This window comes from Pogoniulus pusillus, chromosome Z, assembly GCF_015220805.1.
Source record: "Pogoniulus pusillus isolate bPogPus1 chromosome Z, bPogPus1.pri, whole genome shotgun sequence".
In the NCBI taxonomy this organism is placed as follows: Eukaryota; Metazoa; Chordata; class Aves; order Piciformes; family Lybiidae; genus Pogoniulus; species Pogoniulus pusillus.
In genome coordinates this window covers 112,548,380-112,564,315 of record NC_087309.1, presented here as the reverse complement: position 1 = coordinate 112,564,315, position 15,936 = coordinate 112,548,380, and the positions used below count along the sequence as shown (strand labels likewise).

Sequence of the window (15,936 nt, the reverse complement as noted above, 5' to 3'; positions counted from 1 at the left end):
TACCTATGTTAGTGTAAAATCACTTGGAATTAGTAGTCAGGTTTTCTTTAAATAAAACAAAATCAGTTTCATAGTCTGAAATCATGATGTATTTGCACTACACATAGTGAAAGAAGGTTATCATTAGAAGTGCCAGTGTTCTGGGGTTTAAATACAGGAAAAGCAAGGACGCAGTCTTGCCCCCAGGAGTGTGTGGGATTTTGGCCTTGGCATAAGTCTTCCTTTTGATTGCAGTGACCTAAGTGCTAAAATGATAAAAGTGTTATGCCTCATTTTTCAAAGTATCTTTTTATGCTGAAAACTGAGCATTTAACCTGAAACCCTTATTGTATAGTGTTTGTCTCAGATTCCCCGTTACTCTTGGTTCAAGTCTTCTAAATTTCTTCGAGGGAAGTCCTTTGGTGTAGTACCTATAAATCCCCAGTAGTTAAAACAGTCGGTACGTGTCATGCAGTGCTGCTCAGTACTGCAGTGTGTTCTTATTGCATATGTTTATGCATAACTTCTTCATGTGTTACCTCATTTCTACCTCCTTTGCAAACAAGTGTTTTAGATTTCTGGGTACTAAAACTGTCTCTGTAGAGATCATTCTTCCAAGTCGGTGTTCTGCTGAAGGTGAGGTTGAAACACCGTATGAAGCACATGGTGAACTACACATGTTGGTAGTTCTCAGAGCCTATCAATTACTGGGTCTGTGACCAGCGAACAAGAAAATTCCTCACAATTCAGTAGAAGTGAAGTAACATCTGTTAATCTTACTATTTTTTTCCATGTATGGTGTTTGCATCATGACCTCTGTGTGTGATGCATGTGAGGAAGTAAGTATGCAGGCAGAAACTTTATGGTTTCATACATCTGTATTAACTTTTGGATTATTAGAGTTCAAGTAAGCACTCTCTCTAACATAGATTAGTCTTGCGTGCTCGAATTCCTAAAGTGCCTTTTACTAGTTAATTTCTAAGGCTTTTTGAGCACAACCTCAGCATCCTCTAATTTAATGTTCTGGCAAGTCCTTGCTGTTTCTCTAGTTTAAAAATTACTTTCTCATTCTCATTTTGTGTTCTCTCATTTTCTTACACTGATGTATGTGAGATAAGAGAGCTTAGTGAGATGTTATTGACATTACAGCCTGTAAATATTATTTTTCTTCTTTTCTCTCTTCTACATACCAATTAGCTGTTAGTCTGATAGTGGTCCTGCATTGTCCTTCTTACATCGTGTCATTAGGGCATCCCTAAATCAGTTGTGATGAACATTGTCATTTGTTCTTTCTTCTTTTTTTTTCTTGTAATTTCCTTTAGTTCTCTCCCTTTTCATTCTACCTGCAAGTTTCTTTTGTGGTCTTGCATTTATTAGTAACATGGTTGAATATTGACTTAAGATTTTCTCTCTTGCGAGAGGTTACTGTTAGTTGATATGCAGTTGGATCATCTTAGTCTGCTTGTGCTCGAGTGAGGCCAGTATATCATGAGCGGAGTCTTACTTAGCTGCTCCTTCTCATAAGCCTAATGAGATTTCATTTCCAGGCTCCCAGCTTTGCTGAGAGCTGGTTGGCAAGATAAGAAGTCTGTGTTTTGTCTGACTATTGATCCACAGCTGTTGACAGGTTAGAATTACTTAGAGAGACCTTAAATGGTAGCTGTTATTTTCATAAAGAAAAATATGTGGAATGAGTGTTTTGTTTTTTCTTCCAGCTCCACCACAACTAGTATAATCTACTAGACTTTTTTTTCTTCTTTTCTCAGTGCTTTGTTTTGAACTTGCCAGTTAATTCCTGTGTTCATAGTATCAGCCAGGTTGGAAGGCACCTCCAAGATCATCCAGTCCAACGTATCACCCAACCCTAGCCAGTCAACTAGATCATGGCACTAAGTGCTTCATCCAGTCTTTTCTTGAACACTTCCAGAGATAGCAACTCCACCACCTCCCTGGGCAGCCCACTCCAATGGAAAACACTGACTGCTTAAAAATTCCCATCAACTGTGAATCTAACCAAAATGATTTTTACATACTTAGATAACTGAAATTGATTACTTACTTATTTTTCTCCTTTTTTTTTGATTTTGCATCCTTTTTAGCTTTAGTAATACACATTACTATTGGCCTCTTTGAGCAAGCCTTGTCCTGTACAGAAGTATTTGTTTGTCTTACCCTCCTTCAAGGTTATGTAATATTTACACAGTTTTGGTGGCTTTTCTGTCACTGGGAATTGTCTGGTTGATAATATACTTGTGTCTCAAGGTTTCTCCATGCTCGATTTTCTCCAAATTCTCTTCATCTGTAGTTAGTGCTGATTTCTGTAGTTCCTCTGTCATTTGACTTTTGCCCTTTGCTGTGCAGATAAATGCTGTTGTTTTATAATAGTCTGATTTATCCCACACAAAAGTAAACATTTGTGTACAAGAGCACTATTAGAATTAAAGTATCTTTGGAAGATTGTTATGGAATGCTCTTAGATTTTAGTACTTGGTTTATCCTGCAGTTATATTCTGTAGTGAGTGTTCTGCTTTATTTCACAAGTAAGGCTGCTGTTGTAGTACCCTACTGAAGTAATAAGCCTTTGATAACAGAAACTTTGGGAGCAGCCTTACTGCTTCCCTGTTTTCCTCTCAGCACCCGCAAGGAAACACAGCACAGTGCTTCTCTGTTTCCCTCTTCAGAACAAGGAAGTTTCACCATAATGTTTGTTTTCTCGTTCTTTCAGTGTTGACCGTTGCAAATGGTTGGTAGTGATGCAGTTCACCGGGGTCTATTTATAAAAATAGCTTCAAACCTTCTTTACTAGTACGTTTTTCTTGCTATTTGCAAAAGCAGAACGGAAGGATTTGTTCTCCCTCCTTTATTTTTTTTCAAATTATAAAATTCTGTCAATTAAATATGTTCTAGAGCAGAGGATGATAAATTTGTGCTCTGTCCCCTCCCAGCATTAGCTGCCTGCCTGCCAGGTGAATTGTGCTCACAAACATCAGCTAGGTTTTGGTGCTAGCTTTTGGTGTTACTGTTTTCAATTCTGGCTTCAGAATCTGTTTTTTAAGTTTTTACAGCCAGTATGTACATAACTTAATCATAGAATGGTTTAGTGAGGAAGGGACTTCAGAGATCATCTAGTTCCAAGCCCCTGGCACAGACAGGGACAGCTCCCACTAGAACAGATTGTTCAAGGCCTCATCCAGCCAGGCCTTGAACACTTCCAGGGAGGGAGCATGCACAGCCTCCCTGGGCAACCCATTCCAGTATCTCATCACCCTCACTATAAAGAACCCTTTCCTAAAATCTAGTTTGAATCTCCACTCTTCCAGTTTAAAACCATTACCCCTTGTCCTGTCATTACAAGACAAAATTATTTTGTAATTGGTTGGGTTTTTGAATACTGTCTTTGAAATATGGTAGTACTACTCTAGCAAATAGTCTTACTAAAAGCTTTAACTGTGCTGCTTTGTGAGGTTGTTCTAGAAAACCAAATGTTTCTAAATTTTTGATTGTAAAATGATTATTCAGTTATTGTGAGTTTTGACTGTGAAATCTGGTGTAAAATCAAGTACAGGTTGAATCATAGAATCATAGAATCAACCAGGTTGGAAGAGACCTCCAAGATCATCCAGTCCAACCTAGCACCCAGCCCTAACCAATCAACTAGACCATGGCACTAAGTGCCTCATCCAGACTTTCCTTGAAGACCCCCTGGGACGGTGCCTCCACCACCTCCTTTCATTTTAACAGAAAGATACAGAGTATTTATACTTCAGTTTGACGGGTCGTTGTGGAGTAGACTTAAATGTGAAGAGATGTGTGTATACACAACACAGACACACACATACATACATATATATATATATATATATATATATATATATATATATATATATATATATATATACCTACCTATATATAAAGGGATTGATAGAACAAAGCAAGGTTTTGGGGATAAGAAAGTGTGTGTGTGTGATTAAGAAACATACCACTTATTTCTTTTGACTGACTTCTCCATATTTATTACTTGGAATGTTCTAGCTTAGTCTTGATTTTTCTGGGCTTCACAAAGAGTGTCTCATTATACTGAATTCTTATTTTGTGTTTATTCTTAACTTGATTAATCTCAAATTAATTGTGTCTGTTTGTGTGCTGCTGATTTGTCTGGTCTAACTTAACGATTCACAGGTGATGCTAAGGCAACTTTTAATCCTGTTACCTTGGCATTTGTATAATACCCTACTGACTTTTCATTGCAGCCAATCAGATGATGATTCTGGATCAGCATCAGGTTCTGGATCTGGTTCAAGCTCTGGAAGCAGTAGTGATGGAAGCAGCAGCCAGTCAGGCAGCAGTGACTCTGACTCTGGGTCAGAGTCAGGCACTCAGTCAGAATCGGAGTCTGACACTTCTAGAGAGAAGAAACAAATTCAAGCTAAACCACCAAAAGTTGATGGATCTGAGGTAAATGTAACATAATAAATGAACTTTTTTTTTTTTGGGGGGATATTATTTTAAAAATACTCTGTGCAGTTAGTGACAAAAGCAGTGTTCATTTAAAAAAAAGTCAGTTATGAAGCAGTTTTAACTATATTTTAACTTTGTTTGGTTAGCGGATGCATGTGCATAGTTGGTCACTTGAAATTCTCATGTTTTTTGATATTTTGAGTTAAGTGCTTACCTAAACTTCATCATGCAAAGACACATACTAATTTACTGGAACTTAATGGAAGATAAAAGCACATGTAAACACTGTTATTCTGAAATTCTGTTTTTACATTGTTTCCTTGTATCCATAAATGATTGTATAAAAATTTCAAACTTGCATGCAGTTGCCTTCCTTCATCAAGTCAGCTTAATTCAGGAAAATGTGATGATTAGAAATCTTTCAAATCCAATGACACAGAATTACCTGCACTGCCCTTTTACATGGATTTGAGTGTTAGGCCATATTCATGAAAGGTAGTCATGTATTAGTTACCACAAGAATTGATTGTTGAGGTTTCTGTTGTGTTTTTGTTCATGTACTTTCCTATTATTTTGTGAAACAAAACCAATATAAGCTAAGTGGTTTGAAAGAATTTTGAAATTCATGTTAGAACGTTTTACCTTAGCAATGCATACACTGACATTAAGTGTGTCTTGGAAATTGTCCTCACAATTAACATAACATTTCATTCTGCAGAAATGTTGCTATTTAAAAAAGCTATCTGATATTACCAAGGCATGAATTTTGAATTTTTTTTTTTCAATGAAATTGAAGTCATTCTTAGTAGTGGTGCTACTCAAGAAAAGTAAATGTGTGGTAAACTGAAGTCTTCTACTACGTCTAACTGACTTGCATTTCCATTCTTGTTCAGTTTTGGAAGTCTAGCCCGAGTATACTTGCTGTGCAAAAGTCAGCAGTGCTTAGGAAGCAACAGCAACAACAGAAGGCGGCCTCATCAGACAGTGGTTCAGAAGAGGTGAATAACATAATCTTAGTTTTTAAAAATGAAAATATACTTGTCTTGCTTTCTTATTATTTAAAAAAATACATAGAGCAAAGTTATATTCTGTAGTGTGCATGAAAGTCTGAGTTTAGTCTGTAAAAGTAATGTTAAGAGAACTGACATTTTCTTAAGGAGAAGTAAAAATATCTCCAGTTATTTCTTTTGTGCTGGTTTGGCCCTGGCTGGAGGCCAAAGCCACTTCACTCTGCTTCTTAGATGAAGTGAGAGAGCGGGAAGTGTAGGAGTCAGGACAGAAACAATGTAATAAAATACAAAGCCAAAACAGCGGGTGGACGCGAAAGCAAGCAAAGATGTTCTCCCTATCAGGCTGCTGATGTTGGATCACTTCTGGGAAGCAGCATTTTAATACACACTGCAGTTGCTCTAGAGGAAAGACCCCACACTTCCTTCTCTTGCGTAGCTTATATATCTGAGCTGATGTCGTATGGCATGCAGTGCACTTTTGATCAGTTTGCCTTTGATCAGTTTGGGTCATCTGGTTCAGCTCTGTCCCCTTCTTGGATCTTGCCTGGCCCTCAGCATACTCTTGGGCAGGGGGGCGTTGGAAAAGCACAGTCTCAGTGCTTGGCTCAGCAGTAGCCAAAACAATGGTGCCTTAGCAACACTCAACTACAGTACTGTAAAGCACAGTGCTGGAGAGATGCTCTGAGGAGAATTAACTCTAGCTCAGCCAAACATTTTAAGTGAGTTGTGCCAATATTGTAGCAGTCTTACTTATTTAGAGGTTTTAAACTAGGTACTCTGTGATGCATGGACAAAATTCTCAAGGCACATAGTACTGGCTTGCATTTTATTTTTGGCTTCTTGAGTTTTGTAAAGACAGTTAAAAGTGCTAAAATGTGGGGTTTGTTTTTAGCTTGTTTCTAAATGTAACTGCTGTGTTTGTCAAGAACTCTGTGGAGTAGCAAACTGTATTTTTGCAAATTTTTAAAGAGTTGCTACAAAAGAATGACTGTATTTTAAGAATGACACCTGCATTCTGTATATTTTAAAAACTAAATGGTAGGCTAAAGAAATGCTGCCTGTGTGCAGTAGGGACATATTTTAAGGATGCTAGTGACTGAAATAAAATCTATTTGCAAAGTAGACTTACTCTCTTTCATTACAAAAACTGTGCAGTACAATCACGCATATTTGGTTGGGTTTCTGCCTTTGTCTGGTTTACCAGCTCATCATTGAAACACAGAACGTGGTCACCTCTTGTTAAAACGTTATTTTAGAGCTGCTATTGAGTACTGCTTTTCCAAAAGCTGTTTTTGAGGATAAAACCTTAATCTAAATGTAAACTTACCAATGAGATTGGTTTTATGAAAGTCTTAAAGAAGGTTCTTGGCTTTCCTTTGACCGTAGAGAAAAAGGAATCAGCTATTCTAAAATTTCTCTTAAACTGCTCCTTGAATATGGAAGACAAGAAGCTTCCTCAGGGTAGAATATTTCATTAGGATTTTGGTAGAACCACTCGCTGGATTAACCTGGGACAGCTTAAACTGAGATTATTTTTTTTAGGTACAACAGTTATTTTTAAAGACAGATGAATAGGTTTTGTGATACTCTCTAGATCTTTGCTGGCACAATATAGTCATAAGTGGATAAATAAAAAAATACCAGTCTTTATCTCATTCTGCGTTAACAGCTACAGTGAAGGGGGATGAGGAATATAAAATGCAAATAATACAACTCCAGTTTGAATGTGGGAGCTGATTCAACTTTTTTTGTTAGAAGTACTCAATTCTTGTGATAATGACGTGGCTTTTTTGTTTTTCCTTCTTCACATGCAGGATTCATCAAGTAGTGAAGATTCTGCAGATGACTCATCCAGTGAAACCAAGAAGAAAAAGCACAAAGAGTGAGATATTTTCATAATTAATGTCATGTAATTTTGGTCATAGTGACATGCTCCTAATTCATGCTTCATTTTTCACACCAGAAATAATTACACTCCTTTTTTTGAAAATTCAGTTTGATCTGCATTTCCAATTTTGATAAACATTTTGGAGTGTTTAAATGGTCAAAGGAACATCTAGGTTATATGAATTTCTGAGACAATCTGCAGTATTGCTAAAATGTATTCATCAGTACTTTTACTTTTAAAATGATTTTTCTTGCAGTTTGGCCTTCAGCTGTAGGCCCTCCCTAAGAATTCCTGTAGAAATGTGAAACTACTTTTAGGACAACCTGCTTAAGTTAGTGTTTTAGTTAACTAAAACCCAGACAAAAATAATTTGGCTTTTTTTTCCCCTTGGAAAAAGTTGTTATAGTTCCATTATTAATTGACTATTGACTAGCAAAGAACTCTCACTAAATGAACTCCTCCCAGGTGATAGATGGAAAAGTTCTGTGAAAAAGACTGGCATGGAGATTGGACATTATCAATATGTAGCTTGATGCATGATCAAGCCTTAGGATAGTGCACTGTATAGAGGTTTTTATTTACAGATATTCACAGGTCATGGATTTATGTTACTATTTCATTAATTTACTTTTTGCATAAAAAGCATTTTAAAAGACATTCTGCTATTGGCCATATACCATCTGTACAGTGCTCTCATATATGTGTTTTTCATGTGACAATAGGAATGTAATTTCCTCCAGGACATTGGTCCTGGAAGACAAGGAGAGAAGAGAGGGATCAAAACACTTTGTGATAGGAAATTCCAGGAGAAAATTTCCTGGTGATATTCAGGCTTTGAACGTGACTACTGCTCTAGCAACTTGACCAATAGATGTAAACCTGATACTAGTATAAAGATTTAGCAATGTTCCAATAATTTACCAGACTTTACTTTCTTCCTTTGTTTTCTGTGAAGCTATTAAGAAGGAATTACCTGTATAAATTGAGAGTTTGAAGCAAGTTACTACTGTTCATCAGTGGGTACATCCTTCCTGCTGCAGAGATCTCAGTTAAGCAGAAGCAAGGTCTTGCTGCTCAGTCAGAAGTGTCTTACTTGCACTATTTCGCTTGGTCGAGAAGCACTAACTTAGGAGCTCAGAGCTTTTGGTAGCCTGTGCCACTCGCAGGTTGCTGCTGCTAATGTGTTTCTGGCCATTTCTCAAATCTGCCCCTTAATTTTTTTATCCCTGTGCCAAAATTGCAGATTCTTCACATATGCCACAGTGACCATAGGTGTTAGACAGTATCACAGAATCATGAGTTGGAAGGGATCTTAAAGATATCTAGTTCCAGGGTCCTTGCCATGGGCAGTGACACCTTTCGCTAGGCCAGGTTGCTCAACGTCCCATCCAACTGGGGCTTGAGCATTTCCTGGGAAGTGGCATTCACATTTTCTCTGGGCAGCCTGTTCCAGTATTTCACCTCCCTCACTATAATGAGTTTCATCCTAATATCTGGTCTACATCTCCCCTCTTACTTAAAGCTTTTGTAAAAGCTACAAACTCATGTAAAAACACCCCTTCCCAGCTTTCTTGTAGACCCCTTTCAGGTACTGGTTGGCTTCTATGGGGTCTCTTCAGAGCCTTTTTTCTTCTCCAGGATGAAGATTTCTAACTCTGGCAACCTATTCCCACAGGGGATATGCTGCAGCTCTCTGGTTATTTTTGTGGTCCTCTTATGGACCTGCTCCAAAAATTTGATGTCCTTCTTATTTTGGGGACTCCAGAATTGGATGCAGTACTCCAGGTGGACTCATGAGAGCAGAGCAGAGGGGAAGAATCATGAAGTCACAGAATTGTTTTGGTTGGGAATGATCTCTTAACATCAAGTCCAGCTATGGCTATTAAACCATATCCTAAAGTGTCATGTCTCTGCTTTTCTTGAACACATCCAGGGCCAGCAACTCCACCACCTCTCAGGTTAACCTATTCCAATGCCTGACCATTTTTTTTCTGTAAAGAATTTTTTCATAGTATCCAATCTAAACCTTCCCTGGCACAATTTCAGACCATTATATCTTATCCTATAACTTGATGCTAGAAAGAGAGAAGATACTGTCTTGGTTCTAATTAAAATTTTTCAGAGACTCAAATATAGTTAGTAGAACCAATAACAATTTATAGGGTGCCCATCCCACTTCCTCTTTCTTTCCCAAAGAGAAGGAATTAGATGTAGAGAGAGGAAACATAAGCAGACCCAAACAAATAATCTCACTGTGATTTGGAAGTTAAAAGAAGAAAAGTTTAGCAGTAAATAAAAGGTATATGAGGCAGGGAAGTTACAAAGGTGTAGGGAGGGGAAAACAAGATACAAAACATGTAAATACAACCAGATTTGATGGCAATGGTTTGTCTGCCTCATGGGTTATGGCCATATGGTAAAACAGAGAGAACCAGGAATGAAGATGGTGATGCTGGTAAGCAGGGAGGCAGGTGAGAGAGCAAAAGTGGGAAGTCCCCCTGCTTTTATGGATCTTAGACAGGAAGTGGGAGTGGACTAACCACCACACCTGGTAGTGTTCAGACCCACCCCTGAGGAGGGGTCAAGACCACTCCCCCAGGAGGGTTAACTCTTTACATTCCACCCCTTGGTTAGGCCATTTCCACCTTCCTGCAGACAGTCTCCTTTTCCAAAGATAGGAAAATGACTCCATGTATTAAGAGTTCTTAAGTCCTTGATCCCTGGCTGTATCCAAAGGCTGTGTGCTTCTTCAGTGCAGGTTGGTGAGGTGAGGTGTGAGCAGGATGGGAACATGGAGGAAGAGTCAGGGAAACAGGAACAATTCCTGTGGGAAACTCAAGAAAAAGTCTTTTCCTCTTGAGGGAAAACATCAGGAACAGTCTTTTGCTGTAGGGCATCAGGGAAACAGGTGCAGGGTTCTTTTGTACACCTTGTGATAATGTAGAACTTCTCTGGATCGCTGCTTGTGTGGTGTGGATTCTTGTGGTCAGGACTTGAAGCCTTGGAGCTAAAAGGCATGGTAACTCAGTTCCAATCACCTCAGAAGCAGCTGTAACTCCCTCATACGTGTGATCGTTTGGGTGTTACCTGCCCCCCCACACTTCGGAAAATCCCCCAGACTAGACTCAGCCACTCTGGAAATTGAATGAAGCTTTAAATTTACAGTTTAGCACAATATACAAGCAGATATTTACAATATGTACAGAAATGTACAAGTTAAAAAAGTAATACAGAAACACAACAGCTCTCACAGAAACCTGAGTCCCCAGGAGGGGCTGTCAACCACCCTTCCACCTTCCTCCCACACCTCTACCTTACCCAAGACTTTGCCTTACGCTCAAGATAGTTTGGAGAGTTGGTCAGGGGAGTTAGGAAGCAGATGGATTAGTCACACAGCAGGTTAGGTTAGAGCAAGAAGTTAAGCTCCAGAGGGACAGAGTGACCCTGTTATCTATGCTTGTGTTCCTGTTCTTCTACATCTCAGCAAACCTATGAGTGAAGTAGACATCACTGTTGTTTTCTTTTCACAGCCTGTAGTCTGGTTCTTCTCACCAAAACATTCTAGCTAGCTTCCAACTGCACAGTTAGAATTTCTTTCTCTGTTAGGGTGTAGTTGGCCTCTGAGCCTTTGTATGCTTTGCTTCAGAACCCGAGTGCACAAACTTGTGTTTCACTAGGAGCTTTCTGCCATAAGCTCCAGCCAGGACCATTCTTCCTGGCTGCAGCACAGAGGATGTTCCTAATCTCTGAGCCAGTTTGAACTGGTCCCAGGGCCACGGCATGGACCACTTCTCATTTTATTTGGTCAAGTGCCACCTGCTGTTCGGGTCCCCACTCAAAGTTATTACTCTTTCTGGTGATGTCAAAGAGGAGTTTCACAATTTGACTGTACCTGGGAATGTGCATCTCCCAAAAGCTTGCAAACCCCAGGAAGGACTGTGTCTCCTTCTTGTTAGTGGGTTCCACCATAGTGGCTACCTTATTCACCACATCCATAGGGATATGGTGTCAGCCATGTTTCCATCAAACTTCCAGAAACTGGATTTCTCTCTCAGGCCTTTTCACTTTGCTTCTCTTGATGGCAAAACCAGCATCCAAAAGGATATTAATGATCTTCTCACCCTTCTCGAAGACCTCCTCTGCTCTCCTACCCCATACAATGATGTCATCAATGAATTGCAGGTGTTCAGGAGCTCCACTCTTCTCTAGTGCTGTCTGAGTTTCTGCTCCTCCATCCCAGCAGCTCAAGAGCCAGGTTAAAAGGGATTGGCCATTAGGCCTCGCATAATCCTGCTGTGTTTGCCTTATTTCCTTTCGGGCCATAGATGTGATTGCTACCATTTCACTATCTAATTCATTCCCATCTGGTGCACGTTGCTGGGGGGTGCTCGTTCCAGCAGAGCTCTTTCCATTGGATCCGTGTCTTTGAGAGGTCTGTCTTTCGTTACTTTGTCCTGCGGGTGGTGCCAGGGGCGACAGAGAGCAGGTGGTCCGAGGCGGTTATCTGTAGAGGCGAAGCCGCGCTCGGGACGGGGACCGTCCCACCGGGCCGTTCGCACCGGCCGCGCTGCTCACGATCGGTGAGTGATGCGGGGCTGCCGCTGTGCTGCGAGCGCCAGTCTGAGAGCGGCTGGTCTCGGAGCCGCCGCACCGACACCCACAGCAGCAGCAGGTACCGGTCGGGCCACCCCTCCCCCTGCTTATCTCTTTTCCAAATGTCTTAACGACTGCAGTTATCCGTGGCTGCCGCATGGTCCAGGCTAAGAACGCAGTAAAACCTCCCTGGATCAAATTTAGGCACAATGCAAAAACTGTACCATTTATCCCCCAAAGTATCTTGACCTTGTATGTCCCAGCACACATTCTCAGAATGGTTCCATGTGTCAGAGCCATTCCCAAAACCAGTTAAGTTTCCAGCAGAATCCAGTAAATATCCATACACCTGCACAGGTATTAAACCCTTGAAATTGTCCAATCAGTCATTATCCAGACAACATGATGTGTTATGAACTTATAAATCCATCTCCAAAACAACCATTCAGATGCTTGAATTATTAAAACTCTCAGAACATCTGTTTTCAACTTCCAAGTCTTGTTTTAAATAATTATTTTCTATCTAGCCCCATGTTGAGATCCAAATGTATTGTCTTGGTTCTGATTTAAATTTTCCAGAGACTCAAATATAGTTAATAGAACCAATAACAATTTATAAGGTGCCCTTCCCTCTTCTTTCCCAAGGAAAAAGAATTAGATAGAGAGAGAGGAAAGGTAAGCAGACCCAAATAAATAATGTCACTGTGATTTGGAAGTTAAAAGAAGAAAAGTTTAATAATAAATAAAGGGTATATGAGGTAGGGAAGTTACAAAGGTGTAGGGAGGGAAAAAAAGGTACAAAATATGTAAGTACAACCAGATTTGATGGCAATGGTTTGTCTGCCTCGTGGGTGGTGGCCACGTGGTAAAACAAAAGAACCAGGAATGAAGATGGTGATGCTGGTAAGCAGGGAGGCAGGGCGAGAGAGACAAAATGGGAAGTCCCCCTGCTTTTATGGATCTTAGACAGGAAATGAGAGTGGACTAACCACCACACCTGGTAGTGTTCGGACCCACCCGCGGCTAGGGGTCAAGACCACTCCCCCAGGAGGGTTAACCCTTTACAGATACAGACTTCACTACGGCATGCTTTCAGGTAGTTGTGTTTTCCTCTCAGAGCCTCCACTTTTCCAGACTGAAGAATCCAGTTACCTCAGCCATTTATCATAAGGTTTGTCCTCCAGAACCTTTGCTGACATACTCTGGACACTCTCCGACAGCTCAGTGTCTTTTTTGTAGGGAGTGGTCTGAAAGTGGATGCAGTATTTGAGGTGCAGCTTCACTATTGCTGATGCAAGCCAAGGTGCTGTTGGTTTTCTTAGCCTCTTGAGCACATTGATGACTTATGTTCAGACAGCTGTAAGCCAGCAGCCCCAGGTCCTTTTCTGATGGGCAACTTTCCAGACACTACCCCAAGCCTGTAGTATTGCATGGAATTGTTGTGAGCAAAGTGCAAGACTCAGTGCTTAGGTTTGTTGAGCTTCACACCGCTCACTTCAGCCCATTGATCCATCTACCCCGATCTCTTTGCAGAGCCTTTCTACCCTCAAACAAATAAACACTCTCACACTGAATTTAGCATCATCTGCAAACCCAGTGAGGGTGCATTCAATCCCCTTATCCAAGTCATTGATAAAGATATTAAACAGAACTTGCCCAAATACTGAATCTTGGGGAGCACCGCTTGTGAGTGGCTGCCATCGGCATTTAGCTTCATTCACATCCAATCCTCAAGCCCGGCCATCCAGACAGTTCTTAATTCAGTAAATTGTCCACTCATCCAAGCCATGAGCAGCCTGTTTCTCTGGGAGAATACTGTGGAGACAGTGTCAAAGACTGGTAAAGTCCAGGCAGACAGCATCACCAGCCTTTTCTTCATCCACAAAGCTGGTCACCTTGTTGTAGAAGAACATCGGGTTCACTGAGCAGGATCTGCCCTTCGTGAATCCATGCTGACAGGGCCTGATTATGTGGTTGCCCCACACATGCTGCAACACCGGAGAGGTCCCAGGAGACTGGAAAATGGCCAACGTGGTCCCCATCCACAAAAAGGGTCGGATGGAGGAACCTGGGAACTACAGACCTGTCAGCCTGACCTCAGTGCCAGGGAAACTGATGGAGCAGGTTCTCTTGGGGCCAATAACTGCGCACCTGAGGGATGGCAAAGATCTCAGGTCCAGCCAGCATGGGTTTAGGAAGGGCAGATCCTGCCTTTCTAACCTGATCTCCTTCTATGATCAGGTGACCCGCTTGGTGGATGTGGGGAGGCCTGTGGATGTGGTCTATCTGGACTTCAGCAAGGCCTTTGACACTGTCCCCCACAGCAAACTGCTGGCTAAGCTGTCAGCCCGCGGCTTGGATGGTAACACTCTGTGCTGGATTAGGAACTGGCTGGAGGGCCGGACCCAGAGAGTGGTGGTGAATGGTGCCACATCCAGCTGGCGGCCAGTCACTAGTGGTGTCCCTCAGGGATCAGTGCTGGGCCCCATCCTCTTTAACATCTTCATAGATGATCTGGATGAGGGCATCGAGTCAGTCATCAGCAAGTTTGCAGATGACACTAAGCTGGGGGCAGATGTGACTGAGCTGGAGGGCAGAAGGGCTCTGCAGCGGGACCTTGACCGCCTGCATAGATGGGCAGAGTCCAATGGGATGGGGTTCAATAGCTCCAAGTGCAGGGTGCTGCACTTTGGCCACAACAACCCCATGCAGAGATACAGGCTGGGGTCGGAGTGGCTGGAGAGCAGCCAGACAGAGAGGGATCTGGGGGTACTGATTGATACCCGCCTGAACATGAGCCAGCAGTGTGCCCAGGTGGCCAAGAGAGCCAGTGGCATCCTGGCCTGCATCAGGAATGGTGTGGTCAGCAGGAGCAGGGAGGTCATTCTGCCCCTGTACTCTGCACTGGTCAGACCACACCTCGAGTACTGCGTTCAGTTCTGGGCCCCCCAGTTTAGGAAGGACACTGAGATGCTTGAGGGTGTCCAGAGAAGGGCGACGAGGCTGGTGAGAGGCCTCGAGCACAAGCCCTACGAGGAGAGGCTTAGGGAGCTGGGGTTGTTTAGCCTGGAGAAGAGGAGGCTCAGGGGAGACCTTATTGCTGTCTACAACTACCTGAAGGGTGGTTGTGGCCAGGAGGAGGTTGCTCTCTTCTCTCAGGTGGCCAGCTCCAGAACAAGAGGACACAGCCTCAGGCTGCGCCAGGGGAAATTTCGGCTCGAGGTGAGGAGAAAGTTCTTCACTGAGAGAGTCATTAGGCACTGGAATGGGCTGCCTGGGGAGGTGGTGGAGTCGTCGTCCCTGGGGCAGTTCAAGGCAAGGTTGGATGTGGCACTTGGTGCCATGGTCTAGCCTTGGGCACTGTGGTAAAGGGTTGGACTTGATGATCTGTGAGGTCTCTTCCAACCTTGGTGATACTGTGAAAAACAACCTGCTCTGTGACCTTCCCTAGTACTGAGGTCTAGCTACAGGTCTGTAGTTCCCTGCATCCTCCTTCCAGCCCTTCTCATAGACTAGTGTCACATTTGCTAATCTCTGGCCAGTTGGGACTGGATTAGGACTTTGCTAGGACTAGTGGTAAATGACGGAAGGTGACTTAGGCAGTACTTGGGCTGGCTTCCTCAGTACCCTTGCACATATGCCATCCAGCTGGCTACACTTATGTATGTGTTAAGTGGAGCAGCAGTATGCCAGCCATCTCCTCTTGGACTGTGGGGACTTCATTGTGCTCTCCATCCCTATCTTCCATCTCAAGGGTCTGGGTATTTAGTCAACAACCGGTCTTGCTACTAAAAACTGAAGCAAAGAATGTCTTGGGCTCCTCAGCCTTTTCCTTATTCTTGACTGCTATCACTTCATCTGACCTGCTGCTGCTTTTGGTGAAGTCCAGGGTGTGATTGGTCTTCTGGGCAGCAAGCTCACGTTGCTGTCTCTGAGTTGTAGTGGGTTGGGAACTACCCCCTCCTTGTCCCCCCACCCCAGTCAGTTATACCAGACTAGCTCAGACGG

The 15,936-nt window shown here is 42.3% G+C and overlaps 1 protein-coding gene across 1 annotated transcript in view; it reads left to right on the top strand.

Moving 5' to 3' along the window:
* The window catches only part of CHD1 (chromodomain helicase DNA binding protein 1), a 60,134-nt gene that overhangs the window by 10,403 nt on the left and 33,795 nt on the right, over positions 1–15,936 (top strand). Inside the window, exons 3-5 of the mRNA XM_064140712.1 lie at positions 4,230–4,434; positions 5,331–5,435; positions 7,262–7,329. Coding sequence (XP_063996782.1) covers positions 4,230–4,434; positions 5,331–5,435; positions 7,262–7,329 — 378 coding nt within the window. The remainder of the gene's footprint in view (positions 1–4,229; positions 4,435–5,330; positions 5,436–7,261; positions 7,330–15,936) is intronic.